The 27,952-nt window shown below is 67.7% G+C and overlaps 2 protein-coding genes across 6 annotated transcripts; both read left to right on the forward strand.

The window, feature by feature from the left end:
- Positions 1–2,831: 2,831 nt before the first annotated feature.
- On the forward strand, positions 2,832–5,910 carry FUT7 (fucosyltransferase 7). 2 transcript variants are annotated; one of them, XM_027104230.1, is made up of 3 exons: positions 2,832–3,644; positions 4,106–4,247; positions 4,340–5,910. In XM_027104230.1, the coding sequence occupies exons 2-3, from the start codon at positions 4,235–4,237 to the stop codon at positions 5,353–5,355; spliced, it is 1,029 nt and encodes a 342-aa protein (XP_026960031.1). In that variant the 5' UTR covers positions 2,832–3,644; positions 4,106–4,234; the 3' UTR covers positions 5,356–5,910. The 2 variants fall into 2 exon arrangements, with proteins under 2 accessions (XP_026960031.1, XP_026960030.1); XM_027104229.1 differs by having other exon boundaries at positions 2,832–4,247.
- Positions 5,911–7,783: 1,873 nt separating this feature from the next.
- On the forward strand, positions 7,784–27,898 carry ABCA2 (ATP binding cassette subfamily A member 2). Of its 4 annotated transcripts, none has more exons than XM_027104233.1 (49): positions 7,784–7,980; positions 11,615–11,708; positions 11,978–11,980; positions 12,699–12,810; positions 12,892–13,055; positions 13,350–13,477; positions 13,608–13,718; positions 14,028–14,246; positions 14,527–14,897; positions 15,161–15,320; positions 16,164–16,292; positions 16,382–16,549; positions 16,621–16,717; positions 16,868–17,041; positions 17,110–17,212; positions 17,291–17,405; positions 17,971–18,161; positions 18,260–18,410; positions 18,486–18,690; positions 18,807–18,971; positions 19,059–19,239; positions 19,338–19,550; positions 19,637–19,833; positions 19,921–20,103; positions 20,259–20,443; positions 20,898–21,018; positions 21,285–21,521; positions 21,600–21,806; positions 22,059–22,161; positions 22,263–22,582; positions 22,655–22,868; positions 22,959–23,064; positions 23,163–23,274; positions 23,351–23,411; positions 23,494–23,668; positions 23,785–23,900; positions 23,985–24,132; positions 24,210–24,333; positions 24,456–24,588; positions 24,731–24,848; positions 24,962–25,140; positions 25,223–25,364; positions 25,433–25,567; positions 25,795–25,898; positions 25,980–26,072; positions 26,173–26,275; positions 26,360–26,497; positions 26,572–26,778; positions 27,197–27,898. In XM_027104233.1, exons 1-49 carry the CDS (start codon positions 7,915–7,917, stop codon positions 27,230–27,232), a joined length of 7,317 nt encoding a protein of 2,438 aa, XP_026960034.1. In that variant the 5' UTR covers positions 7,784–7,914; the 3' UTR covers positions 27,233–27,898. The 4 variants fall into 4 exon arrangements, with proteins under 4 accessions (XP_026960034.1, XP_026960037.1, XP_026960035.1 ...); XM_027104235.1 differs by having other exon boundaries at positions 7,959–7,980; positions 11,978–12,047; XM_027104236.1 differs by lacking the exon at positions 19,338–19,550 and having other exon boundaries at positions 7,829–7,980.
- Positions 27,899–27,952: the final 54 nt, after the last annotated feature.

Genomic DNA, 27,952 nt, shown 5'->3' on the forward strand with positions numbered 1-27,952 from the left:
GGGGTTGGCTCTGCTTAGAGCTAATGGCTTTTCCTAAAGCGGTATGTTTCTGGGGCTAGAGCCCACCCCTGACTCCTGGGCCGTGGCCTTGGGCTGGCCCTCAGCCGGAAGCCTCAGTTTTCCTTTGAGGCACTGGTGTGGGAGATGAAATGGGCCGGGTACAGGGAGCTGGGAATGAGGGTAGGGTGGGATGCAGGCAGGGTGACGAGGACCGCTGTCCACTGTCATCTAATCTGTATCGTGAGGGGAAATAGCTACGAAGAAAACTGGGGGGCAGAGAGATTAAGTTCTCACTCAAGAGCAAGGTACCCAGCTGATCCGGCCAGGCCAGTCCGTCTCGCCAGCGGGACCTGCAGACCCAGGGCCGGCGGCTCCCCTGGAGCCCTGGGGTCAGTCCCCGGGCTCCTGGTACTTGCCTTTCCCACCTCGTGCTGGCCTGACCGGGGCAGAGAGCGGCCACCCTACGTGCTGACCACTGTCACCTTCCAGACGACAGCACCTAGGCAGCAGGAGTGGGGAGCACGCAGCCCCAGCCCGAGGGGCGCCTCAGGGAGAGAGGGCCAGAGCCTGGCTACCCAGCTGTCTGCCCCAGGGCTGGGCCTGAGCAGAGCCAAGTCCAGACACGTGCCCAGAGGCCCCCTGGTGGCCATGCTCCCAGCCCCCGGCTCCTGCAGGAGCGGGCTGAAGGCGGCAGAGGGAGCCCGCACACCCTTTGCTCCCAGAGAGAGGGTGAGGCAGGGGCTCAGGGAGTGCCTTTGGGAAGGTGGGCGCCCAGGCTGGCAGGTGGCCAAGGGCGCCCCAGGTTGGGGGTGCAGCTGAGGGAGCAGCACGAGGGCAGTGCCGGAGGGCAGTCACAGCAGGCAGCAGCCTCCCCGTGGACCACCTGGAGGCCACCAGCCCCGCCAGCCCTCCTTCCCTTCCTGCCCAGGCTGTGGAGCGTGGCCACATCTGTCCAGGGGGAGCTCCAGGACCTGCTGGGGGCTCCTCCAGGGCCCTGGGGGGGGGTGTGCAGGGTGGGGACTCGGAACCCCGGAGCATCTCAGCCACCCAGGCTGGCGGGAGGACATCTCCTCCTGGGGTCTGCAGCTGGGGAGGCTTCCACTGCCTAGGCTCTTGGCTAGGGGCCACCCCACCCCGCGGCCTGTGCCAAGCGCCATCGTAGCCCCAGGGTCTATGCTGGGCTGTGGCAGTGTCACTCTCTGGCACCTGCACTCGGGAGGACAGAGGCCAGGGAAGCTTCCTAAGCAGCGGAGGCACACATGCATCACCGGCCCCACTCCCCCCCCATGCCCTCTAGTGAGAACCGGGTGGAGGTGGGGTGAGGGCTGCCAGAGATGGGGCCTGTGAGAGTCCCAGGTGGGCTCAGGGCTCCTGGTGCGGTGGCCAGGAAAAGTGCTCGTGGGCAGGGCACCTGGGCTGGGGACGGGAGCACCCCAGGGACTGTGAAAGGAAGGGTGGTTGAGGATTTGACCAAGCAGGGGCCGGCTCTGTCTGAGCTCGCCTGGGGCCAGTGGGGGCCAAAAAAGCCAGATGGGGAGCGGACATGGAACTGCTCGGGGCCTTGCGCCCGGTGAGTGGGCTGAGGGAGGCCCTCCTCCCTGGGGGACCCCAAGCCCCTGCCCTCCCTTCCCTGACCCGGTCTGCTGGCCCCTAACTCGTTGCGGAGGCCGCCGGAAGGGGGATCATCTTCCCTTGGGCCCTGGGCAGTGGGAAGCAGGGACCCTGGGGAGAGGCTGGGGGCCGTCTGATCGGTGCCCGCCAGGAGGCTGGCCCTGGAGCAGCCCTGCGCTCAGCTGCGGGAGTGACCCTGTGTTCCTGGGTCCCAGATGCTCACGGGCTGCTAAGCTGGAGGTGGGTGCCCGCCGGCATCCCAGTGACTCCGAGGCCCAGGGCTGAGCTGGCAGGAGGAGGCGCCACTTTCCCTTTGACTCAGACGCTCTCACCTTTTTCATTTTCCTCTGAGAACCTCTCGTTCTGACCCATCTCTGGGCCAACCTTGGAGCCCCATTTCCCAGCCAGCAGGTTCTCACGAACGGGGGGGGGCCCAGCGACTGGCAGGCATGCCAGGGGCCCCTAGGAGCAGCAGACCTCACGTAAGGGTGGGGGAGGTTCCTTCAAGTCCACCCAGGAAGGGAGTGGGCTGCGGGTGTGGGTGAGGCCGGTGGCAGGGCCCCAGCCAGCCTGGCAGTGCAAACAGGAAGGGCAGAGGCTCTGGCAGCCAGGAGCCAGGTCACTGGCAGGCTGTGGCGGGATCAGCTCCTTCCTGCTCTCCCCCACCGCCCGAGGGGCGCCTGCCACAGGCAGAGGGGGTGGTCTCCTCCGGGGCCCCTGTGCCAGGGAAGAGACACCTGGGTGGGACCAAAGGCCCAGTGCCACTGCGGTCCTCTCTCTAAATGACAGGTGCCGGAAGGGCAGGGGTGGCAGCAGCTGCCTGCTCCGGTCAGGGCCTGACGCTGGCCCGCGGGAGCCAGGCCTGGCGGCTGCATCCACACCTTCGGCCACCAGATGGTTTCCGACCGATCCCGCAGGCCCCGCTCCGCCCCCCCGCCGATGTTGCACAAGGCCTCACCGCAGCTCAGAGGTTATGCAGGGGGTGGGGAGCCTCAGAGGGGCCAAATTGCCCCCCTTCTCCTGGACTTGCTTCTGTCCCCCTCCATGGGTCTACCGCCAGCTCCCCGGTTCCTGCCCTGAGGGCAGGCTGGTCCTCACCGGAGGGCGGGAGTTGGGGGAGGCCAGCAGCCCCGGGAGCCCGCGTGGATCAGGACAGGGACTTCGGGGCGATGGGAGGCGCCCAGGATGGCGTGGGCGGCAGATCCGACCACTGGTTCCTGGTTGCTGTTCCTTCCACGACACCCAGCCCGCAGCCTCCAAAAACTGGACTGGCCTGAGGCCTTTAGGACACTAGCATGAGGGCTGGGCCTTGCCCAGCCACGTCCAGCCAGGTTGAAGGAAGCTGATGGCTGAGCATGGGGTGCACGCCAGAGCCAGGGCCGTCCAGCTCCGAGGAACCAGAGCAAAAGGGGAAGGAACAGGACCTCCATGCCTGGGCCTCCAGGGCTGGCCGGACGGCGGGGGAGGAGAGGGACTCTGGACTTCAGCCTTCCTTTTCCTGGAGCGGGTGCCAGCCCCCTGCCCACGTCAGGGACAAAGCGACTCCTTCCCTTTCCAGCCTGGAAAGCCCCCTCCCTGCCCCCACTCCCACCCTGGGCTGTGGGACCTGGAAGAAGAGACCTGGAGACCCCAAGGGCAGGCCTCCCACCCCAGGTTCCTGCAGCTCTTCCCGGCCCGGCCAGAACCTGGGCCCCGCCGCTGGGGCTTCCACAGACACGGTTCCTTGGGAGGGAAAAGAAGGTGTGGCAGCCCCACAGCCCACCCCGGGGCCAGGCCCAGCCCGGCACCTGCCCACCACGGGCACGTGCCGGGGCCTTGTGTGGGCAGACACTCCTAGGACCCCTGGACGGAACCCCTCTCTGGGAACCTGGGTTCTGGGACAAAGGTGTCCTAGAGGCAGCAGGGGTGGGGTGGGGTGGAGTGGCCCAATTAGAAGCAAAGAATAGGACAGACCTCAGCCTCCTGGCAAATAGCTGAGTGCAGCACATCTGCGGCAAGAGGGTCTGGGAGCCCACAGCGGAGCTGAACGGGCGGTGAGCAGGGGAAGTGGGTGATGACACAGCACTGGGGGAGGTGGTGCTGGCCGGGGCTCGGCTGGCCTCCGAGGGAAGCGTGCCTGCTGTCCACGGGCACCCCAGGCCTGGGCAGCAGGCAATAGCTGGGTGCTCAGTGGCTGGGCCACCCTTCTGGGGCGGGGGCCACCTCCGCTCAGGATGGCCTCCCTTTCCCTGAGGTCCCACGGGCCCTCTCCTCCTCCTGCCTCCCGTGCCTGCCCCGTGCGTCACCTCCGGGCCTTTCCAGAGGCCAGCCGGGGTGGGGGACACGGTCCTGGACCCTGGCTGGGCGCCCTTCCTGTAGCCGCCTCCCCTCAGCAGCCAGAGGGCTAGAGGGGGAGGCGGGGTGAGGATGGCAGCGATGCCATAGGTCACCTCGGGGCGGGGGCGAGGGCGGGACAGGAGCGGGAAGGTACCCTGGTTGCCCTCCTCCTGAGCAGATGAAAGGACGGCGTTTCGAGGTGGGGCTGGGTGCAGGGGTGCAGCCGTGATTTCAGGGCATCCCCGTGCAGCCGCGGCTGTGATTTGAGAACCTCCGGCTTCTCGAGTAATTAATCTGGGAGCTGCCAATGCATAATGCCGGTGAGTGTCTGGTCTTCGGGGAAGCTTGGGCTGGGAGGATGGGGCCTGGGGTGAGCCCGAGGAGACAGCCTCTCTTCCTGTGTCCTGTGCAGGGGTAAGCCCCACTCCAAGGCCTCGGGCTTTGGGGGGCCTGGCGGTAGCGGCTCTTCTCTCGGCCCTCTGGCTCCTGTGGCTGCTCAGATCGGCCCCTGGGGGAGCTCCGGCGCCCCAGCCCACAATCACCATCCTCATCTGGCACTGGCCCTTCGCCAGCCAGCCCCCAGAGCTGCCCAGCAATACCTGCAGCAGCTACGGTGTGGCCCACTGCCGCCTGACCACCAACCGCAGCCTGTTGGCCAGCGCCCACGCCGTGGTCTTCCACCACCGAGAGCTGCAGACCCGGCAGGCCCGCCTGCCCCTGGCCGAGCGGCCGCAAGGGCAGCCCTGGGTGTGGGCCTCCATGGAGTCGCCCAGCCACACCCGCGGCCTCGGCCGCCTCCGTGGGGTCTTCAACTGGGTGCTGAGCTACCGGCGTGACTCAGACATCTTCGTGCCCTACGGCCGCCTGGAGCCCCGTGAGGGGCCTGCGCCGCCGCTGCCGGCCAAGAGCAGGGTGGCCGCCTGGGTGGTCAGCAACTTCCAGGAGCGGCAGCGGCGCGTGCAGCTGTACCGGCAGCTGGCGCCCCACCTGCAGGTGGACGTGTTCGGCCGTGCCAGCAAGCAGCCCCTGTGCGCCGACTGCCTGCTGCCCACCGTGGCCCGGTACCTCTTCTACCTGTCCTTCGAGAACTCCCAGCACCGAGACTACATCACCGAGAAGTTCTGGCGCAATGCGCTGCTGGCTGGCACGGTGCCCGTGGTCCTGGGCCCCTCGAGGGTCACCTACGAGGCCTTCGCCCCACCTGACGCCTTTGTGCACGTGGACGACTTCGGCTCGGCCCACGAGCTGGCCGCCTTCCTCGCTGGCATGAACGAGAGCCGCTATCGGCGCTACTTCGCCTGGCGAGACCGGCTCCGAGTGCGGCTGTTCGGCGACTGGCGGGAACGCTTCTGCGCCATCTGCGCCCGCTACCCCCACCTGCCCCGTGGCCAGGCCTACCAGGACCTCGAGGGCTGGTTCCAGGCCTGAACTCTGCCGGCTGGAGGAGGCAGGGGAAGGTGGCTGGGAGCCGGAGGTGTGGGCGGAGGCCTGGGTGTTGAAATCCAACCCCCCGGCATCTGACCAACCCCCATGGGCAACCCACAGGCTGACTTGGGGTCTGGGGATGGAGGCCAGGAAGCAGGAGTAGCCTTGGCAGGCTGCCCGGAGGTGGAGGCGGGTGGGCACTGGAGCCACTATTTGGGGGCAGAGGTGTGAGCAGGGAGGGAGCAATGGGGGTGCACGTCGCTGGGGCCCATCAGAGTTGAGAGGCTACGGAGGCCCTCCCTCCCCACCTTGATCATACCTTGGGCCGGTCAAGGCTGTCCTCCTGAGGTCTGTGGGGGCAAAACCTGTAGCCACGGTCCCCTCGTCCGGGACGTGCAGGCTGGAGCCCCGCGTACAGACCTGTGTGGCCCGGACCCGAGACAGCCAACCAGCTTCTTGGGCTTTTGGCAGCCTGCAGTCAGTCCCCTCGGGGGAGGGGACACCAATCAATAAAGAAACAAAGGACACGGATGGCATGGCACGCGTCGAGTCTGCTTCCTGCTGCCACCCTGGCCACACGGGCCTTTGTCCTGGCTGGACCCCGCCCTCTCCATCCCCGACCTCTGTCCTCCCAGCTTGCTTCAGCCGCACTGAAAGGCACCGCAGCAGAGAGCCTTCCCTGACTCCCCAAAGGCCTGGGGGCGGAGAGCAGAGGCCAAGGACAGAAATGTGGCTGGGGCGGGGGAAGGTGCCCCATCTCGAAGGCCTTGGGATTTCATTCTCGGGCTGCAGGGTGTCCGAGGTGTGACGAGGTCTGGTTTTTGACGGGGGGTTCCCTCTGACTGGTGGCTGGCGGCAGCACGGGCATCGAGGAGGCACCAGGGTTACTGCTGCAGCCGAGGGAGCCCTCGTGGCAGGCTGTGCGGGGGGAGGGGAGGCCGATGGTGAGCCTCCGGGTGGTACTGACAGGGCCCCAGGAGCGTGTTCGCCCCGGCCCCAGGTGGGGTGGGCAGCAGGTAGAGGCAGGAAGCTGCCCGCCCCCTTGGCGTGGCTTGTGGGAAAGGCCCACCGGTGACTTCCGGCCCTGCCCTAGCCCCGGTACTGGCCGAGGAGAAGGAAGTGTCCTCAGGCTGCTGGGTGGAGCGGTTGGGGATTGTGCTCTGCCCCTCTTCGTGGGACTGCTTCTCCTCGCCCGGTGAGGAAGGAGCTGGGACGGGGTGGGGAGGTGCGGCCCCCAGATCTGCCACTCAGTTTAGGATGCATCTTCTTTGTGCAGCCCAGACGCTGGACACCACTCGGTTTGCCCGTCCCGTTCACAAGTTGGGAAACTGAGGCTGGGAGGAGCCATCAGAACCCACCGCCAGACCTCTGTTCCCCGCAGGGGCCGGCCTGACCTCTGCTGGCCTCCCTGGGAATGGACCGCCCCACCCGGCTCAGACCCGGCCTCCGGCTGTCCCACCGCTTGGCTCCGGCAGGCACCAAACCACCTCTGCGGAATTCACTGGACCCCAGACTCCCTGTGCAGAGGCCAGACTCACCCTCGCATATAGGGAGAAAAATGAGCCACTCACAGAGGGAGCAGCCTCAGTCTCCCCGAACTCCGGCCTACCCCGCCTGCAGGGAGCAGTTCTCTCTCTGGGTCCCTTCCCTTCCTCGCTGGGCCCAGGGAGCTGCAGCCCCGGCCGAGCCCAGCCAGGCCAGTCCTGCTACTTGGTCACCAAGCGGCTCATTCACAAGGAACGCAGGAAACTTTTACAGGGGTAGGGCAGCCCACCTGCAGCCCCTCTCACCAGCCCCACCCCCTCGTAAGGGGTACAGGTCGGGGCTGCACCCAGTGGGGCAGGAAAGCTGAGCCTTGAAGCAGGTGAGAGCAGGGCCCGCCCTGTGCACAGGTGGGATCTGCATGCAAGGCGGAGCTCCCCTCCCCAGGTGTGGGCGGCTGCCTCCCTCCAGGCCCCAAGTGCCCTGGGCACTGGGACCTGTCTCTTAGGTCCAGATGAAATTCTTGCCATCAGCCCTTCTGCGGGGAGGGCAAGGCGGAGGTGGGGACCTGGTGGGGGACGACCGCTCCCAGCATCCCCTCAGGGCGCCCTCAGCCAGGGCCAGTGACGACCTTGGGGTGCCTCTGTGGGAGGAGGGTTTCAAGGGGGTGGGGCGCTGCGCACAGGCCTGGCGCCCCTGAGAGAAGAGCGCCCTGGAAGGGAGTGAGTCGGAGGTCTTGGTTTAGACGTGGGCTCTTGGGCGCGTCACTTCAACGCCTAGCGAGGTTGGGGGCGACCAGAAGGCCATTCTTGGCGGGTCAGAGCTCCAGGAACGGCCCGGACGGGGGCGGGCGGGGGCCCCGAGCGGCGGGCACCGGGCGGCCCCTTTAAGCGGGGGCGGCGCAGGCCGGGGGCGGGCGCGAGCGGTTGTCACCGCGGCCGCCGGGGCGGAGCCAGCGCCGAACCGGTCCCGGACGCCCGAGACGCCGCCCCGCGCGGGCGATGCCGAGCGGCGCGGCGGGCGGCGGGGCGCGCAGAGGAGCGGGCCGCGGCGCGGAGGCGGCCGGAGCGCGGCCCCGCCATGGGCTTCCTGCACCAGCTGCAGCTGCTGCTCTGGAAGAACGTGACGCTGAAGCGCCGGAGCCCGGTGAGCGACCCCGCGCGCCGCGGGCCTGCGGGAGCGGGAGGCTGCGCGCACCGGGGCCAGCGGCGCGCTCCCAGCGAGCACGTGCGGCGGCCCGGCCGGGCACGCGCGGACTCCGGGCAGGCGGGGCGGAGGGCCGGAGACCCCTCACCCGCCCCCGCCCCTGCCCGCGCTCCGGCCTCCGGGGAGGGGGCTCGCCAGTGCCCGGCCCGCCGCCCGCGTCCGCTGACATTCGTGGTGCTCGGATGAGTCACGGAGCGGGCGTCCTCCACAACGCGCTCTCCGGGGCCAGCTTCGAGGGTGGGTGGCCCTGGGACCCTGGGGTCTTGAGAGGCTCTGCTTCCCGGGGCAGAGGGCTGGCTGGGTGTATGGGTCCAGCTCAGAGGCTCTGTGGTCTCTGGGCCCAGCCCCCTGGCGCCCCTGCAGGGACCCTGCCCCTCCCCTCCGTGCAGCAGCCCTCTGTCCTTGGGCAGGCACCTCTCCTCCCCCCTCCCCCGCCCACATCCACTGGCCCTTGCTCCTGCTTTCTCACCACCGGCAGTGTCCTTGCTGTGCCAGCCTCAGCCAGCCTGAGTCCCTGCATCCTTTTGTCCTTTGGGGCCATCCTCCCTGAAGCTGATCCACTCTCTGATCTCCCCCACCCAACCTCCTCTGGGGACTGGGTCGTGCTGTTTGGAGCTGTGACCACCCCAGCTCTCTGCCCTGTGCCTGAGGTTGCAGGGCACAGCAGCTGTCAGGGGCAGAAGCCCCGGTGAGGGGCGGTGCCGGGGTGGGACGGATGTCATCATGCCGACCGTCACTGCTCTGGCCCTGGGAAGGACAGGGGCATCTCCTGCTGGCCTGCCCAACCGGCGGCAGCCACACACACCAGAGAGGCCTGGGCAGCTCGGGTTCCTGACTGGGCCCTGGGGATTTTCCAGGATGGGGCCCAGAGCAGGTCAGGGTCTGGAGATGGAGCCTGAGGCGGAGGCATCCTCTTGCCCGTCTGGGGTCTGGGAGGCTCCTGTTCCCCCTGGCCCCGGGACCCCTTGGGCTGACCAGCTCCTGCCTGGGTCCCTCCTTGAGAGGGGTTTTGAAGTGCACAGTGGGAAACACAGGCCTGCAGCTGGGCAGGGTGGCCATCGTCGCCGGGGCCTGGCAGGATTCCCCTGGGCACCTGGCCCTGGCAGGGAGCCAGGGCTGTGTACACTCCCTGCCCGGGGCGCCCGGGGCTGGCTGGCACTGGGCTCCATGATCAGGCCTGCAGCCTCGGGCAGCCTCTGGCGCACCTTCCTCCACCTCAAGTTTTGGGTCACTGGTGACAGCAGGGCAGGGATCGGGGATGAAGGGGGACTGGGACATGGGCATGCAGTAGTATCAGCGCCAGAGTTCTTGGCAGGAGGGACCCCCAGGGGCTGGGAGCAGAGGCTCCAGTGACGGCCCCAGCATCCACGGGGGACCCCGAGGCTCGGGGAAGGGAGCAGTGGCTTGTTGGGTACCTGACAAGCAGGTGGGAGGTGCCCACTGACCTACACCCAGGAGTAGCTCCCGCGTGCCAGGTTGGCCCTCCCCCAGAGCCTTCCTGCCCCTGCGGCACTCCAGGGCATGGTTAGGCGTCTGGAGGTTCTCGGTTTGCGGCCACAGCAAACCAGAAATTCCTCCTCCAGGGTGGCTGAGGCCTTGCTGGGCCCACGCCGTGGGCTGGGGCTGGCTAGATGTCGGGCACAGTCCCCCACTTTTCTGGGAGGGTCTTGGGCTTCACACTTGGACCCCTGGGCTTGGCTGGCAGAGGTTGTACCCTGCGTGCTGTGTGCCTTGCTGAGGGGGGCGTGTGTCCTGTGGAAAGCTTGGTCTGGGGAGTAGAAACCAAGGATCTCTGTGCCCTGCTTGCTCCCTCTTCCCAAGCTCTGTGCCTCGGTTTCTCCATCTGTCAGTGTGGCCTGTGCCCTCTTAGCTGGACATCGTTCTACCCTGGGGCCATAGGCTACTCCTGGTGGGGGGACCAGGTCACTGTCACCAAGTCCCTGGAGTGGGGGGCAGCACCTCCATCCTCAGGCCTCACCTATTCTCCCCTTGACGCAGGAGGAGGGGGCCCGGAGTGGGACAGCATGGGGTGGCAGGCTGGTCTCCAGGAACAGGGGTTTGACCACCTTGCAGGCCGCTGGGTGGGGCGCCCAGGTGGGGCTGAACCTGTACTGCCTGCCGTAACCAGATGCCCTTCTGGCCGCCCGCCCGCCAAGCAGGCCTCCCTCCTCCCAGCAGCACGTGCGCGGCCGTTGCTATAGCAATGAGGAGGCAGCGAGGCCTGTTGCTGCAGTTACTGGTGGAGGTGCCTGGTGGCAGGGCGGGTGCGGCTGGGGCTGGCCCCGCGGCCATGACCCTGGCCTCCCGCATGCCGCTTGCACACGGCCACCCTCGCGCTGCGTGCGTGTGGCAGGCGCCTCTCCCAGTCCACGATGCCTCCTTGGCTGGCCCTGGGCTGGATCCTGGCTCCGGGTGGGGGTGGAGGCTGGCGCGGGCTGGCGCGGGCGTGGGGCGCAGACACACGGCGGGGTGTTCCAGACCACAGAGCTCTATTGTCAAAGCCCAGTAAACAGGGCAGCAGCTGCCCCCGCCCCGGGGCACCGGGCTCGGGCCCTGGGCCAGAGGGAGCGCCACTCACTGGGGGCTCTGAAGTCTGTTTGGGGTGGGGGGTGAGGGTGAAGCAACCCTGGTGCCTCTGGGAAGGGTTGGGGGTGGTCCCCCAAAGAGCAGCCGGCCCGAGGTCCTCCTCCCCCTTGCACTCCTCCCTGCCCGAGCCAGGAGAGGTGGAGGTAAGAATGGCAAAGTCCTTCTGTTTTCCAGGTGAGACAGAGAGAAGTCTGGGCTCCTAGGCCCCTGGTACTTCTTTGCCACTCCGAGCAGGTCCCAGCAGGGCTCACCTTGGTACCCAGCCTGGAGTGGTAGGAGCTGCCCTGGGAGCCCTGAGCTGATGCCCCAGGCAGGCAGGGCCACTGCGCCCGCCTGAGTCACCTGGGGTGACGGAGAGGGGCCGGGGCAGAAGGAGGGACCTGTGCCTCAGGGACTGGGGGCTGTCAGACCCCTGAGCAGGTCCTCCAGGAGGCTCAGGGCCCTGGGCTACAGCCAGGCCTCCCCGCCTAGGCCCTTGTGTGGGGGTGTGACGGCGCCACAGTGGCGGGAAGGAGGGCTGACCCTGGGGGCGTGCGGGAGCTGCAGGCCAGTCCAGAGACTGCCTCCGAGATCTTGCCCAGGCGCCCCTGCGGATGGGAGAGAAGATGAGCTGGGCAGACACAAGGGTCAGAGTGGACCACAAGCTGGCTGATTTGTGTCTGCTGGCCTTCAGTGTGACAAGCAGAATCTGGGCTGGGGGTGGGAGACCTGATTTGCTTGAGCCGGATGACGCTGACCCTCTCACTCTTCAAAGAGGTCCTGGAAAGAAGGGGCCGTGATCTCTGTGGCCCTGGGGGGGCCTGGCGTGACCTTCTGTGGCCCTGGGGGAGCATGGAGGGTCCGGGCTGGGCTGGGCTGGCCCTGCGGGGAGGGTGGCGTGTGTCTGGTAGGGAGAGGAGGGTTTGGCTTTGTCCTGCCCAGCGCTGGGCAGGTGGCGTGGGGGGCCGGGCCGCCCCGCACAGTGGCTCACTCAGCTTGCCCTTCCCAGTGGGTCCTGGCCTTCGAGATTTTCATCCCTCTCGTCCTCTTCTTCATTCTGCTGGGGCTTCGGCAGAAGAAGCCGACCATCTCTGTGAAGGAAGGTGAGGGGCCTGGGGGGAGGGGAGGGGCCCGGGCACAGCCGGGTGGGCGGGGAGGGCAGGCCCTCGCTGCAGCACACACGCACGTCCCGGTGCAGTCTGAGTGCCCGTCCCCTGGCGCGGGCCCTGGCCATGCCTGCTGGCTGGGCCGGAGGACGTGGCTGGCCACGCGGCTGCGAGGTGACCGAGGCGCCCGTTTCTCACTGTTCTCCTCTGTTCTGTTCTGCCCCTCCCCCGCACGGTCTCTGTCCTCCTCCCGGGCCTGCATGCAGTCTGTAAGTGCGCGGCGCCGCCTCCTGGCTGGCCCGGGCGGCAGCCACGGGAGCCCTGCGGGGCCTCCTGGTGCGGCTTGAGCCCTCCCCCGCCCGCTCGCCTGCATTAACAGCCCCTCCTGGCCAGCTGGGTCCTGCAGGGCCCCCTGCCCGCTGCCAGGAGCGGCTGGCTCTCGGTGGGTGGGGGTGGGGGGAGGTCAAGGGTGGAGGCCCCTGGACCACAGTGGCTCCCAGGTCAAGCTCCTCGGGGTCAACCCTCTGTCTGTGGGGTTGCCTGGCCCCGCCTTGCTGGGCTGGGGTGCCTGGCCACTCTCCACTCAGACCCTTGTGGGCTCCTGCATTCACTCTGCTAACCAGCTGGCCAGAGAGGTCAGAGGTCGCTGCCCAGGAGGGGCCCCCGTGCTCCCCTGGGCCCTGTGGGCAGTGCCGCATCGGAATCCTCGGGAAAGGTGTCAGAGCATTTTGGCCTTGACTGGCCGAGGGAAGGGGGGCGCTCCGGGAGTTGTTGGGAAGGGATGGTGAGATGCCCTTTGACCTCTGACCTGCTGGGTCACTTGCACTAGAACTCTCGGTCCTCTGTTTCTTGTCTGCTGCCTGAAGCTGCTTTTCCTTCCTGACTTTCTCTAAATCTCTTTTCTCGGCCTGTCTCCCTCCCCCTTCTTGATTCCTCCCTCTCTCCCCCCGGCCCCGCCCTGGGCCCTCTCACCTGCCCGCCCCCCAGCCTTCTACACGGCAGCCCCCCTCACCTCTGCCGGCATCCTGCCCGTCATGCAGTCGCTGTGCCCGGATGGCCAGCGGGACGAGTTTGGCTTCCTTCAGTACGCCAACTCCACGTGAGTGCCCCCTCGGACCTCGGCTGCCCCCCATCCCAGGCCTCGGCGACCTGCGGATGACATCCAGTGGTGGTGGTGCAGGGTCACGCAGCTGTTGGAGCGTCTCAACCGCGTGGTGGAGGAGGGCAACCTGTTTGACCCCGCGAGGCCCAGCCTGGGCTCGGAGCTCGAGGCGCTGCGCCAGCACCTGGAGGCCCTCAGATCTGGCCTGGACACCTGGGAGAGCCACCTTGACCGACCTGCAGGTGCGCCCTGGGTGGGTGGGGCAGTGCGTCTGCTGCAGGCGGCCAAGCCCCGAGCTCTAGTGTCAGCTGGGTTTGAGGCCCAGCTCGTTCGCTTCCTGCCCTGGGCCTGCGTGTGCCTTGGGCCCTGCTACCTACACGCTGGCTCTGAGTTCTCAGGGTGCACGTGCTTGGGGCCTGGCGCGCCACCCGCCACTGTGACCGAGCTGTGATGCCGGGAGCTCAGCTCTGAGGCTGTCCGGGGCACGTCGGCCCCAGGCAGGGCTGGCCTTCAGCCCCATCCTTCTACCTGTCCAGTGTCCTCCTTCTCTCTGGACTCGGCGGTCAGGGACCCACGGGAGCTCTGGCGTTTCCTGACGCAGAACCTGTCGCTGCCTGATGGTACGGCCCAGGCTCTCCTGGCCGCCCAGGTGGACCTGCCTGAGGTGAGGTGTCTGCTTCCGGGGACGCTCCCGGCCCTGGCCTCTCCGCTCTGCCCTCCCCTGCTTTCGGGTGGGAAATGCAGGGCCGCCAGCCTGCGCCCCCAGCCTGAGCCGTGACCCCTGCGCGCTCTAGGTGTATCGCCTGCGTTTCGGTTCTTCACCTGCCCTGGATGCGGGGTCAGGCATCCCCAGGGATCCGGAGCCCTGGAGCCGCCGGGGCAGCAATCCCCTATTCCGGATGGAGGTGAGGGGGACTTTTAGTGGGATGGGAGACATGTTGCCTGCTTCTGGGTGGGTGTCTCTGCTTGGGTGGGTAAGATAGGGGCCCCCTTAGGGGTGAGGGAGAATCCCCAGGAGTTTGTGGTTGGCACGGGGAGGGGATGGTGATGTGTCTCCGTCCCTACCCGCCCGCCCCCCCCAACCTATTGTTGTAGAACCTGGGTGGTCTCAGACCTGGCACAGTGGGTGGGGCAGGGTCCCCATCTTGGGCCAGGCCCTTGGTTTCCTCTTGGTGGGGGCTCCTTCTCAGCTGTTCCCCCGCACCCTGCCCCAGGAGCTGCTGTTGACCCCTGCCCTCCTGGAGCAGCTCACCTGCACTCCAGCCTCCAGGGAGTTGGGCCGGATCCTCACGGTGCCCCAGGGTCAGGAGACAGCGCTGCAGGGCTACCGGGACGTCATCTGCAGGGGTCAGGCTGCAGTGCGTGCCCAGCGCTTTTCTGGGCTGGCCGCTGAGCTCCGGAACCAACTGGATGTGGCCAAGATTGCCCAGCAGGTGAGGCCCTGCCTGCCAGCTGGCCCACAGGTCTGCTGCCAGGGCTCCACGGCGTCACGGCACTCCTGGGCCTGAGGCTGTGCACGGGTGTGCCTGCGGCCCTATAAATGCTGTGCCTTGTGCCCCCTGCCCCCCAGCCTGCTCCCCTCCTCCCATCTAGTGTCCCCGGAGGGTGTCCTCCTCATTCTACCCTGACCTCATCACCCATCTGCAGACCAGCCCCCAGACGCTGTTCCCTTCCCTGGGCCTGTGTTTCCCCACTTGCCCCGTTTCCCCTCAGCTGGGCCTGGATGCCCCCAACGGCTCTGCCCCGCAGCCGCAGCCAGCCCCTCCCCGGCGGCTGCAGGCGCTGCTGCAAGACCTGTTGGACGCCCAAAAGGTTCTGCAGGATGTGGATGTCCTCTCGGCCCTGGCCCTGCTGCTGCCTCAGGGTGCCTGCACGGGCCGGCCTCCTGGGCCCCCAGCCAACGGCCCTGGCGGGGCGGCCAACGGCACCGGGGCTGGGGCAGGCGTGGGCTCCAACACCACGTCCGAGGAGGGTGCCCCGTCCGCTGCAGCCCCGGCCTCCTCCTCGGACGTGCTGCAGGGCCAGTGCTCAGCCTTTGTGCAGCTCTGGGCGGGCCTGCAGCCCATCCTGTGTGGCAACAACCGGTAGGTGGGTGGCAGGAGAAGGTGAGGGTGGGGGGAAGACAGGTGGGGGCGGGGCCCAACCCCAGGCCTGCTTCTGACGCCCCCTCCCTGGGCTCGGTCCACTGCCCCCACTCCACCTCCGTCAATTGACACTTGGACCTGCTCTGAAGTCCTGCCCCTCGCCCCTCCCTGCCAACGCCCCACTCCACCCTGAAGCCCCACCCCACGCCCCTCCCTGCCAACGCCCCACTCCCCCCTGAGGTCTCACCCGCCACCCGCCCCAGCACCATTGAGCCCGAGGCGCTGCGGAGGGGCAACATGAGCTCCCTGGGCTTCACGAGCAAGGAGCAGCGGAACCTGGGCCTCCTCGTGCACCTCATGACCAGCAACCCCAAGGTCCTGTACGCGCCAGCGGGCTCCGAGGCAGATCGCGTCATCCTCAAGGTGCGCGCGTCCGCCGTGTGATGCACTTGGCCTGCGTGTGTCGTCTGGGACAGGAACTGGAGGAGCTGAGCAGAGGGTTCTGCAGGCTGGGGTCCCCTGAGCAGAAGGGGGCAGGCAGGTGGTGTGGTTCGTAGAATGGGCACGGGAGGGGTGCGGCCCTGGCTCTCCAGCTCTGGCTCGGCTCTGTGGGTGAGGGGACCTGTAGGCAGGACGTTTTGGAGGCTGCCTTGGGGAGGCACTGGATGGCTGGTGTGGTGCAGGGTCCTGGCCTGGCTGGACATGGCCAGGGCCGGGCAGTGCTGGTGAGGATAGAGGAGGGGCCGCATGCAGAAACCGTCCAGAGCAGCATCCAGTGGGTGAGATTTGGGCGGGGCAGCTGGGTGGTTTGGGGCCAGCTGAGGGCACGGTGTCTGTGGCCATCCCAGGGTAGAGCTCCTGTCTGGAAATAGTAGAAACCAGGGCTGGAAATGGCCCAGGAAAGGGAGAGGCTGTGGAGGGGGTCCCTAGGATGACCACGGGGGAGGACGAGGACCAAGTGTCAGGGCTGCCCAAGAGATGCGTGGAGCGGTCCCCCAAAGGAGCAGGGAAGGTATTTGTGGGGCGGGGACCGGAGGCCGTGCTTCTCTGGTAGCTGGGCAGAGGGGCTTTCAGCGGAGGCGCTGAAGAGAGGCCTGGAGGGGGAGGGCTTGGAGCTTCCAGGTAGAATCTGGCCAGACCAAGATTAGTGCTTGGTGGGGACTGGCCAGTGGCTGGCCCCCAGCCATGGCGGGAGGCAAGGAGTGAGAATCCCCTTGCTGGCCGGGGTCCTTGAATGAGCTCATGCTCTGCCCTCACCCTCTGCAGGCCAACGAGACCTTCGCCCTCGTAGGCAACGTGACTCACTACGCCCAGGTCTGGCTCAACATCTCAGCTGAGATCCGCAGCTACCTGGAGCAGGGCCGGCTGCAGCAACACCTGCGCTGGCTGCAGCAGGTGCTGGGGGTGCTGGGCTGGGGTGGGGGTGGCACGGAGCCCACTCTGTCCTCAGGCCACCCTCTGAGCTGGCCTCCCTCACCCCCCAGTATGTGGCAGAGCTGCGGCTGCACCCGGAGGCACTGAGCCTGTCGCCAGAGGAGCTGCCGCCTGCCCTGCGCCAGGACAACTTCTCCCTGCCCAATGGCTCGGTCCTCCTGCAGCAGCTGGACACCATCGACAATGCCGCCTGCGGCTGGATCCAGTTCATGTCCAAGGTGAGTGGGCGAGCCCCGCGGTCTGCTGGTGCCTGGGGTCGGCTCTGAGGATGCCCCTTCCCTCCCCGCAGGTGAGTGTGGACATCTTCAAGGGATTTCCCGACGAGGAGAGCATCGTCAACTACACCCTCAACCAGGCTTACCAGGACAACGTCACCGTGTTTGCCAGTGAGCCAGTCCCCTGGGCAGGTCCCGGCCCCTGCTTCTCTGCCTCCCCCCTCCCCTAGTCCCTCCCCGCCCCACACCCCTTGACACCCGGTCCTAGGCCCTGCCCCTCACCCATCCCCTTCCTCGGCCCCGCCCCTCGTCCCGTCCCAGGCGTGATCTTCCAGACCCGCAAGGACGGCTCCCTGCCACCCCACGTGCACTACAAGATCCGCCAGAACTCCAGCTTCACTGAGAAAACCAACGAGATCCGCAGGGCCTACTGGCGGCCGGGGCCCAACACCGGCGGCCGCTTCTACTTCCTGTATGGCTTCGTCTGGATCCAGGGTGAGGGCCGGCCCTGGGGCCGCGGGGGGCGGGGCGCGGCCTCCGCTGACCGCTGCCCCCCACCGCAGACATGATGGAGCGCGCCATCATTGACACCTTCGTGGGCCACGACGTGGTGGAGCCAGGCAACTACGTGCAGATGTTCCCCTACCCCTGCTACACACGGGACGAGTGAGTGTGGACCGAGTGCTGGGTGCCTGGGGCTGGCGTGGAGCCCCACCTTCACGCCCCTCCCCTCCCCCTCCCCAGCTTTCTGTTTGTCATCGAGCACATGATGCCGCTCTGCATGGTGATTTCCTGGGTCTACTCTGTGGCCATGACCATCCAGCACATTGTGGCGGAGAAGGAGCATCGGCTGAAGGAGGTGCGGGGTTGGAGCAGAAGAGATGGAGGAGAGGGAGAAGAGGGGAGGGATGGAGGGGGGAGATGGGGGAGGGGAGAAGAGGGGAGGGATGGAGGGGGAGATGGGGAAGGGGAGAAGAGGGGAGGGATGGAGGGGGAGATGGGGGAGGGGAGAAGAGGGGAGGGATGGAGGTGGGGAATGGGGGCGGTAAAGATAGAGGTTAGGGCTTCCCTGGTGGTGCAGTGGTTGAGAGTCTGCCTGCCGATGCAGGGGACGCGGGTTCGTGCCCTGGTCCGGGAAGATCCCACATGCCGCGGAGCGGCTGGGCCCGTGAGCCATGGCCGCTGGGCCTGCGTGTCCGGAGCCTGTGCTCCGCAATGGGAGAGGCCACAACAGTGAGAGGCCCGCGTACTGCAGAAAAAAAAAAAAAAAAAAAGATAGAAGTTAGAGAAGGAGGAGGACTACAGGTGAGGGGGGTAGCTGTGGGCAGCCCTCCCTCCCCGGACCTGGGCTGGCAAGGCAGGGGCAGGGTGTTCCTTCCTAGTGCCCCCGTCCCAAGGTCTCATGCCCGCCCGCCTGCCCACAGGTGATGAAGACCATGGGCCTGAACAATGCCGTGCACTGGGTGGCCTGGTTCATCACGGGCTTTGTGCAGCTCTCCATCTCGGTGACGGCGCTGACCGCCATCCTCAAGTACGGCCAGGTCCTCATGCACAGCCACGTGGTCATCATCTGGCTCTTCCTGGCCGTCTACGCCGTGGCCACCATCATGTTCTGGTGAGCGCTTGTGGCTGGCAGCGGGCTGCAGGGTGGGCCTCGAGGGTGGCTCCGAGCGTTCAGGTGTGGCTGACAGCCGTGGCCCTGCGTGCCCCCAGTTTCCTGGTGTCCGTGCTGTACTCCAAGGCCAAGCTGGCCTCGGCCTGCGGCGGCATCATCTACTTCCTGAGCTACGTGCCCTACATGTACGTGGCGATCCGCGAGGAGGTGGCCCACGACAAGATCACCGCCTTCGAGAAGTGCATCGCGGTGAGGGTCGTGGGGGGTGGGCCGGGGTGGGGGTGTCCAGCCTCCTCTCCCCCACTGACACCGCCGTCTCCTCAGTCCCTGATGTCCACGACAGCCTTTGGCCTGGGCTCCAAGTACTTCGCCCTGTACGAGGTGGCGGGCGTAGGCATCCAGTGGCACACGTTCAGCCAGTCGCCCGTGGAAGGGGACGACTTCAACCTGCTCTTGGCTGTCACCATGCTGATGGCAGACGCAGTCGTCTACGGTGTGCTCACGTGGTACATCGAGGCCGTGCACCCAGGTGCCAGCCCTTGGGAGGGGTGGGGGAGGGGAGGAGGAGGCTGTCTCTAGGGGGACCCATGGCCTGGGGTAGACAGTGACCCCAGACCCTGGGTCAGCCTCCCCTCTACCCCATAGGCATGTACGGGCTGCCCCGGCCCTGGTACTTCCCACTGCAGAAGTCCTACTGGCTGGGCAGCGGGCGGACGGAAGCGTGGGAGTGGAGCTGGCCGTGGGCTCGCGCGCCGCGCCTCAGCGTCATGGAGGAGGACCAGGCCTGTGCCATGGAGAGCCGGCGCTTGGGTGAGCGGGCACCAGGGCGGGGACGGGCAGTGGCTGAGCTTCAGCGGCTGGAGGCAGCCCTGGCGCTGACCCTCGGCCCTGGTGCAGAGGAGACGCGGGGCATGGAGGAGGAGCCCACCCACCTGCCGCTGGTGGTCTGCGTGGACAAGCTCACCAAGGTCTACAAGAACGACAAGAAGCTGGCCTTGAACAGGCTGAGCCTAAACCTCTACGAGAACCAGGTGGTGTCCTTCCTGGGCCACAACGGGGCTGGCAAGACCACTACCATGTGAGCGTGTGGGGGTCGGCCCGGAGTTCCTGACGGAGCGGGCGGCAGGGAGGGCTCCCTGCAGGAGGTGGGGGCCATGACCCCGCCTCCCCGCCCAGGTCTATCCTCACCGGCCTGTTCCCACCGACATCGGGTTCGGCCACCATCTACGGGCACGACATTCGCACGGAGATGGACGAGATCCGCAAGAACCTGGGCATGTGTCCCCAGCACAACGTGCTCTTCGACCGGCTCACGGTGGAGGAGCACCTCTGGTTCTACTCGAGGCTCAAGAGCATGGCCCAGGGGGAGATCCGCAAGGAGATGGACAAGTGGGTGGGGCTCGGGTGGGAGGCGAGGCTGCGGGCAGAGGCACCGGCTCCCGAGGGCTGGTCCGACCCTCCTGTCCTGCTCTCAGGATGATCGAGGACCTGGAGCTCTCCAACAAGCGGCACTCGCTGGTGCAGACGCTGTCCGGCGGCATGAAACGCAAGCTCTCCGTGGCCATCGCCTTTGTGGGCGGCTCCCGTGCCATCATCCTGGATGAGCCCACGGCCGGCGTGGACCCCTACGCACGCCGCGCCATCTGGGACCTCATCCTGAAGTACAAGCCAGGTGGGCGGGGCGCGGGGTGGGTGTGAGCAGCCCCCTGCCCAGCCCTGCCCGGCCGCCCGCCCCGACTCCAATCCTGACCTCCCGCAGGCCGCACCATCCTCCTGTCCACCCACCACATGGACGAGGCCGACCTGCTTGGGGATCGCATTGCCATCATCTCCCACGGGAAGCTCAAGTGCTGTGGCTCCCCGCTGTTTCTCAAGGGTGCTTACGGGGATGGCTACCGCCTCACGCTGGTCAAGCGGCCTGCCGAGCCCGGGGACCCCCAAGGTCTGTGCTGAGGCTGCCTACCCCGGACCCCTTCCCAAGACCAGTGAGGTGGAGGGGCTGGGCCCTCACCATTGCCCCAGTGGGCCCAGGGTGCTGGTTGGGCCTGGCTCACACTCTCCGCCAGCCCCTGAGTGAAGCCTTCCCTACCCTTGCAGAGCCAGGGCTGACAGCCAGCCCCCCAGGTCGGGCCCAGCTGAGCAGCTGCTCCGAGCCCCAGGTTTCCCAGTTCATCCGCAAACATGTGGCCTCCTGCCTGCTGGTCTCGGACACCAGCACCGAGCTCTCTTACATCCTGCCCAGCGAGGCCGCCAAGAAGGGAGCCTTTGAGCGCCTCTTTCAGGTGTGGGGGTGGGGCTGGGCTGGTGGAGGGGTTGGGGCTCAGGGGAGAGGTCAGTGTAGGAGGTGGAGCTGCCCAGGAGGTGTGTTCAGCAGAGGAGGTGGGGCTGGTAGAGGAGGTGGAGCTGGGGTAGGGCTCGGGGGCAGGGCCAGCAGAGGTGGGGCTGCAGGGTGAGGTGGGACTGCTGGAGGAGGTGGGGCTGGGATCAGGGGTGGGGCCAGTGGAGGAGGCGGGGCTGAAGGGGAGGTGGGACTGTTGGAGGAGGTGGGGCTGGGATCAGGGGCGTGGCCAGTGGAGGAGGTGGGGCTGAAGGGGAGGTGGGACTGTTGGAGGAGGCGGGGCTGGGCTCAGGGGCGGGGCCAGTGGAGGAGGCGGGGCTGGAGGGGAGGTGGGCCCAACCCTCCCTGTGCGGTTCCCCCTCCCACCCTGAGGTGGGCCTCACCTAGCTCTTTCACAGCACCTGGAGCGCAGTCTGGATGCCCTGCACCTGAGCAGCTTTGGGCTGATGGACACGACACTGGAGGAGGTGTTCCTTAAGGTATCGGAGGAGGACCAGTCGCTGGAGAACAGCGAGGCAGGTGAGAGGCTCCAGAGCGGCTGACCAGCTCTGCCCCTGCCCCCACCCCCCTACTCCACCAGGTCCGGACTTGGGCCTCACTCTTCCTCTGTCTGTGGGGGCCAAGGGTCTTAGGTGGGAATAAGGATCCAGATCTCCCCAGGGTCAGACTGGGTCTGGGCCCCTCCGTGGGTAGGTGAGTGTGGAGGCTGGGGTCCTGGACGGGCCTGCAGGTGGCAGGCAGCCTTGAGCCCCACATCCCCTTCCGTGGCTTCTCTGCCGCTGCAGACGTGAAAGAGTCCAGGAAAGACGTGCTGCCTGGGGCCGTGGACTCATTGTCGAGGGAGGGTCACGCTGGCAACCTGGCCCGGTGTGCAGAGCTGGCACAGTCACAGGTGTCGCTGCAGTCTGCGTCCTCGGTGGGCTCTGCCCGTGGTGACGAGGGGGCCGGCTACACCGATGTCTGTGGCGACTACCGCCCCCTCTGTGACAACTTGCAGGACCCCGACAACGTCAGCTTGCAAGGTGGGCGGCGTCTGGGTGGGGCCGCAGGGTCCCTGGAGGGTGGTTAGGGCCCCCTGCTCAGCAGCCCCTCCCGTGCAGAGGCCGAGGCGGAGACCCTCTTGCGGGTCGGCCAGGGCAGCCGCAAGCTGGAGGGCTGGTGGCTGAAGGTGCGCCAGTTCCACGGGCTCCTGGTGAAGCGCTTCCACTGTGCTCGACGCAACTCCAAGGCGCTGTCCTCTCAGATCCTGCTACCTGCCTTCTTTGTCTGCGTGGCTATGACGGTGGCACTCTCCGTCCCAGAGATCGGTATGGCTGCCCGGCCAGGCATCAGGACGTCTGCCCTGCTCGGGAGCCGTGTGGGGAACCCGCACTTGCTCTGGGCCTGGGCGCTGCGCCTGAGGCTGGTGGGCATGCTCCTAGGCTCATCTGGGATTCCTGCCTCCTTGGGGTCCAGACCCCAAGCTTGGGCCCTGTGGGTATTGGGAAGAGGGGACCTGGGCCTAGGGGATGCTGGCAGGCCATAGAAACCTGCTCAGGCTTCCCCATGCACCCCACCAGGCGACCTGCCCCCGCTGGTCCTGTCTCCCTCCCAGTACCACAACTACACCCAGCCCCGCGGCAACTTCATCCCCTATGCCAACGAGGAGCGCCGGGAGTACCGGTGAGGCCGTGGGACAGGCTGCCCTGCGGGGTGGGGGCCGGTGCGAGAGCTGGGAGGGGGGGTCCTGTCCCCGAACCCAGACTGGCTCTGTGCTCTCTCAGATTGCGGCTGTCCCCCGACGCCGGACCCCAGCAGCTGGTGAGCACCTTCCGGCTGCCGTCAGGCGTGGGTGCCACGTGTGTGCTCAAGTCTCCGGCTAACGGCTCGCTGGGGCCCACGCTGAACCTGAGCAGTGGTGAGTCGCGCCTGCTGGCCACGCGGTTCTTCGACAGCATGTGCCTCGAGTCCTTCACGCAGGGGCTGCCGCTGTCCAACTTTGTGCCGCCCCCACCCTCGCCTGCCCCGTCTGACTCCCCCGTGTCCCTGGATGAGGACCCGCCGCAGGCCTGGAACACCTCCCTGCTGCCCACCTCCTCGCCAGGTACCGGCTGGTGGGGATGCCTGGGGCTCGGGGCAGCACGGGCTGGGCTGACTCTGCCCGCTGTGCCCACAGAGAACTGGACATCGGCACCCTCCCTGCCACGCCTGGTGCGGGAGCCCGTCCGCTGCACCTGCTCTGGGCAGGGCACCGGCTTCTCCTGTCCCGGCAGTGTGGGCGGGCACCCGCCCCAGATGCGGGTGGTCACGGGTGACATCCTGACCGACATCACCGGCCACAATGTCTCTGAGTACCTGCTCTTTACCTCTGACCGCTTCCGGCTGCACCGGTGAGCCAGGCAGGAGGGGCGCGCTGGCCGTGGGCGAGGAGCGGACACCCATCTCCCGCCTGGCTCACCAGTCCTCGGCTTGCTGCCCAGGTACGGGGCCATCACCTTCGGCAACGTCCAGAAGTCCATCCCAGCCTCGTTTGGCGCCCGGGCCCCGGCCATGGTGCGGAGGATCGCGGTGCGGCGGGCAGCCCAGGTGAGCGCCGCTTGGCCCCGGGCCCCGGCCCTTCTGGCCCTCGCCCGAGGTCTGCAGGGACCGACGTGGCTCTCGGGGTCTCTGTGTACTCCCCGCAGGTTTTCTACAACAACAAGGGCTACCACAGCATGCCCACCTACCTCAACAGCCTCAACAATGCCATCCTGCGTGCCAACTTGCCCAAGAGCAAGGGCAGCCCTGCGGCCTATGGTGGGTGAGCTGGGGCGGGGGGTGGGCCAGGCCGGGCGCAGAGCAGGCCCCTGAGGCTGCCCTCCCTGTGCCGCAGGCATCACCGTCACCAACCACCCCATGAACAAGACGAGCGCTAGCCTCTCCCTGGATTACCTGTAGGTGCGGGGGCGGGCGGGGGCGGAGGGCGCCGCTGTGGGACTGCGTGCCGCGCAGGGCTGAGGGCCGCCTCGCCCCCAGGCTGCAGGGCACGGATGTGGTCATCGCCATCTTCATCATCGTGGCCATGTCCTTCGTGCCGGCCAGCTTCGTGGTCTTTCTGGTGGCTGAGAAGGCCACCAAGGCCAAGCACCTGCAGTTTGTCAGCGGCTGTAACCCTGTCATCTACTGGCTGGCTAACTACGTGTGGGACATGGTGTGCCCCCAGACCCCTGGCTGTCCCGTCCCCCCCGTCCCCTGCTGGGCCCTCCACCCCCGCCCCCGGGCCCCACCCCCTCCCTGGCCCCTCACCTGCCACCCCTCCTCTGGTAGCTCAACTACCTGGTCCCGGCCACCTGCTGTGTCATCATCCTATTTGTGTTCGACTTGCCGGCCTACACGTCACCCACCAACTTCCCCGCCGTGCTCTCCCTCTTCCTGCTCTACGGGTAAGGGGGAGTGGGTGGGCGGGGGGAGTGGGCGCAGGGCAGGCTCGGGCCGCCCAGTGACCTCCGCCCGCCTGCCACCCGCAGGTGGTCCATCACCCCCATCATGTACCCGGCCTCCTTCTGGTTCGAGGTCCCCAGCTCGGCCTATGTGTTTCTCATCGTCATCAACCTTTTCATCGGCATCACGGCCACCGTGGCCACCTTCCTACTGCAGCTCTTTGAGCATGACAAGGTGGGGCGGGGCGGCGGGGTGATGGGATGGCGGCACGGCGGGGCTGAGGCTGTGCCCTGACCCCCGTGACCCTCCAGGACCTGAAGGTTGTCAACAGTTACCTGAAAAGCTGCTTCCTCATCTTCCCCAACTACAATCTGGGCCACGGACTCATGGAGATGGCCTACAACGAGTACATCAACGAGTACTACGCCAAGATCGGTGAGGCCGGCAGGGGGTGACAGCGTGCGCCCCTGGGCGGGGAGGCTGAGGGGCTTCCGGGCCTGGGGGCGAATGGGGGCTCCTGAGGTCCCAGGCCCAGCCCTGAACCAGCTGCCCCACAGGCCAGTTTGACAAGATGAAGTCCCCGTTCGAGTGGGACATTGTCACCAGGGGCCTGGTGGCCATGACGGTCGAGGGCTTCGTGGGCTTCCTTCTCACCATCATGTGCCAGTATAACTTCCTGCGGCAGCCGCAGTGAGTGGGGGCGCGCCGGGCGACTCACGGGGGGCGGAGGGGTGGGGCCAGGCTGGGCGCCGCCTTCCTTCCCGCCGTGGCCGCGGTGGGGCAAGCGCTGGGCGATGGCGGGGGTCCCGGCCATGCCCTCGTGTCCTCCCAGGCGCATGCCCGTGTCGACAAAGCCCGTGGAGGACGACGTGGACGTGGCCAGCGAGCGGCAGCGAGTGCTGCGGGGCGACGCTGACAACGACATGGTCAAAATCGAGAACCTGACCAAGGTGGGCCCTGGGCGGGTGGGGGCGGGGCTCGGGGTAGGGTGGGGCCCGGGTGGAGTCCGCCGGGTGGTGGCCCGCCTGCCCCGCTGAGTGGGCCGCCCGCTCACCTCTGACAGGTGTACAAGTCGCGGAAGCTCGGGCGCATCCTGGCTGTGGACCGCCTGTGCCTGGGTGTGCGTCCCGGCGAGTGCTTTGGCCTCCTGGGCGTCAACGGCGCGGGCAAGACCAGCACCTTCAAGATGCTGACGGGCGACGAGAGCACGACGGGGGGCGAGGCCTTTGTCCACGGGCACAGGTGCGGGGCAGGGTGTGGGCGGGCGGTGTCCGGGTGGGCGGGGCGACGGCAGTGGCCCGTGCTGACGGCGCTGTGTCCCCAGCGTGCTCAGGGAGCTGCCCCAGGTGCAGCAGAGCCTGGGCTACTGCCCACAGTTCGACGCCCTGTTCGATGAGCTCACGGCCCGGGAGCACCTGCAGCTGTACACGCGGCTCCGCGGCATCCCCTGGAAGGATGAGGCCCGGGTGAGGGTCGCCCGGCGGGGGAGGGGCTGGTGTGTAGCGTGGGCCCCTGACGTCATTCTCCCTCCCAGGTGGTGAAGTGGGCCCTGGAGAAGCTGGAGCTGACCAAGTACGCGGACAAGCCTGCCGGTACCTACAGCGGAGGCAACAAGCGGAAGCTGTCGACAGCCATTGCCCTCATCGGGTACCCTGCATTCATCTTCCTGGTGAGCCCGGGGGTGGGATGGGGGTCCAGTGCCCCGGCTTTGTCTTTCTGGGGGGCCCGGGGGTGGGATGGGGGTCCGGTGCCCCGCCTTTGTCTTTGTGGGGGGCCCGGGGGTGGGACGGGGGTCGGGTGCCCCGCCTTTGTCTTCCTGGGGGGCCGGGCAGGAAGCAGCTGGTGGGGCTAGCTGGGGTGAACGGGTCCAGCAGCTGAGCCTGGCACCACCCCCAGGACGAGCCCACCACAGGCATGGACCCTAAGGCTCGGCGCTTCCTCTGGAACCTCATTTTGGACCTCATCAAGACAGGGCGCTCGGTGGTGCTCACTTCGCACAGGTCCGCTCGCCCCCGCCCCCCCCGCCCCCGCACATCGGGGCCTCCCCACCTCCCGTGCCAGCCTGTGCGTCTCGCCCTCAGCATGGAGGAGTGCGAGGCGCTGTGCACGCGGCTGGCCATCATGGTGAACGGGCGCCTGCGCTGTCTGGGCAGCATCCAGCATCTGAAGAACCGGTGAGCAGCGGGGGCGGCAGGGATGGTGGGCTGTGGGCCGCGGCAGGCGGAGGCTGGGCTCCCCTGGCGGCCGGGCTGGGGCCAAGGGCCTGTCCCGCAGGTTCGGGGACGGCTACATGATCACGGTGAGGACCAAGGGCAGCCAGAACGTGAAGGACGTGGTGCGGTTCTTCAGCAGGAACTTCCCGGAGGCCGTGCTCAAGGTGGGCGGGGCCCCGGGGCGAGGGGCGGGGCCCCGGGGCGGGGCGGCACTGCCCGAGCGGCCTCTGACCACTGTGCCCCGCCAGGAGCGGCACCACACAAAGGTGCAGTACCAGCTCAAGTCGGAGCACATCTCGCTGGCGCAGGTGTTCAGCAAGATGGAGCAGGTGGTGGGCGTTCTGGGCCTCGAGGACTACTCAGTCAGCCAGACCACCCTGGACAACGTGAGTGCCCTGGGCCGGGGCCGCGGGGCCCCCCTGGGCGGGCCCCCACCCACCCCCTTGTCCCTGCCCACCAGGTGTTCGTGAACTTCGCCAAGAAGCAGAGCGACAACCTGGAGCCGCAGGAGGCAGAGCCCCCCTCGGCGCTGCAGTCCCCGCTGGGCCGCCTGCTCAGCCTTTTCCGGCCTCGGCCCCCCACCACTGAGCTGCGGGCGCTCGTGGCCGACGAGCCCGAGGACCTGGACACGGAAGACGAGGGCCTCATCAGCTTCGAGGAGGAGAGGGTGAGCAGGGTCCTAGAGTCAGGGCAGCCAAGCCGGCCAGAGAGCCCAGGCTCGGGATGGGGGTGGGGCTGGGGGGTGGCCCCGGACCCCTGCTGTCCTGAGCTCACGGGAACAGAGGGACCCGCCTGATGGTCAGGGCTATAGTGGACACAGGAGGCCTGGGCACAGGCAGAGGAGACAGACACACACAGACCCCAGCACCGCTTGGAAACGGAGGGCATGTCAGAGACCGGCAGAGCGGAGGTGGGGGGAGCAGAGCCTGGGGACAGCAGCCACCGGCCTGGCAGAGGCAGGCCACGCGGGGAGCTGACCCCTGAGAGGAAGCTCAGGGCGGACAGAGGTGGCAGAGCCTGCGTGCGGGCCAGCCTGGGGCAGGCGTGGGGCCAGACGCCCGACCAGGCCTGTCCCTGTCCCCCAGGCCCAGCTCTCCTTCAACACGGACACGCTCTGCTGACCGCCGGAGCTGGGTCAAGGTCACGCTGTGGGAACGGAAGTCGGGCAGTGGCTGAGGTCCCACCCTGTGTCCCCAGTGCCCGCCCGCCAAGGCCCTGGAGTGGGAGGTCCAGGACCGAGGGCTTCAGGCCCCTCCAGCCCCGCCCTCCTCGGCCATCGCGCCGCCCTCCCCTCATTGTGCCAAAGGCTGGCCCGGCCCCGGGCTGCGCACACCCTCACCCTGCTCTGCCTTAAAGCCTTGGGGTCTGGCCAGCCCCTCGCCCCTGCCCAGCTCTGCCTACCACCCCCAGGGCCACGGGGTGACCCGGGCTGCCAGGCACCGCCCGACTTCTCCTGGCGACCCCTGCCCTCCTGAACGGGCGGTTCTCTTACCCCCAGTTTGGATGGTGGCTGCTGCCAGCCTGGGACTGGGGGGCGGGGCTAGGTCCCACCCAAGGAACCGTTGTCGTGGGCCGGGGAGGGGGCTGCCACGGGGCAGTGGGCCGGGTAGCAGAAATGGGGAAGCTGGCCCCACCGGCCCGGTGAGGGGCCGGACCCCCTCCCCACCCCCTCCAGCTGCCATTGCTCTCCCACCCAGCTTGGCCCCCTGCCCGCCCACCCGGGAGCCAGACCCGGACGGAGCGCACAGATGTTTGTTTTAAATAAATAAACAAAAAAGTTCACGCCAGCTTGCGTGTGTAGGGTGGGGTGTGGGGTGAAGGTGGGCGCGCTGGATGCCAAG

This window comes from Aethalodelphis obliquidens, unplaced genomic scaffold (assembly GCF_003676395.1).
Source record: "Aethalodelphis obliquidens isolate GAN/ISIS:26980383/991018 unplaced genomic scaffold, ASM367639v1 scaffold7, whole genome shotgun sequence".
NCBI lineage: Eukaryota > Metazoa > Chordata > Mammalia > Artiodactyla > Delphinidae > Aethalodelphis > Aethalodelphis obliquidens.

Excerpts from the sequence above, each read along its gene's own strand:
- ABCA2 (XM_027104233.1), top strand. The coding sequence starts at position 7,915 with ATGGGCTTCCTGCACCAGCTGCAGCTGCTGCTCTGGAAGAACGTGACG. Across the intron at positions 16,550-16,620 it reads GGATCCAGTTCATGTCCAAG|GTGAGTGTGGACATCTTCAA; the intron begins GTGAGTGGGCGA and ends CCCTCCCCGCAG. Across the intron at positions 22,869-22,958 it reads GACCGCTTCCGGCTGCACCG|GTACGGGGCCATCACCTTCG; the intron begins GTGAGCCAGGCA and ends CTTGCTGCCCAG.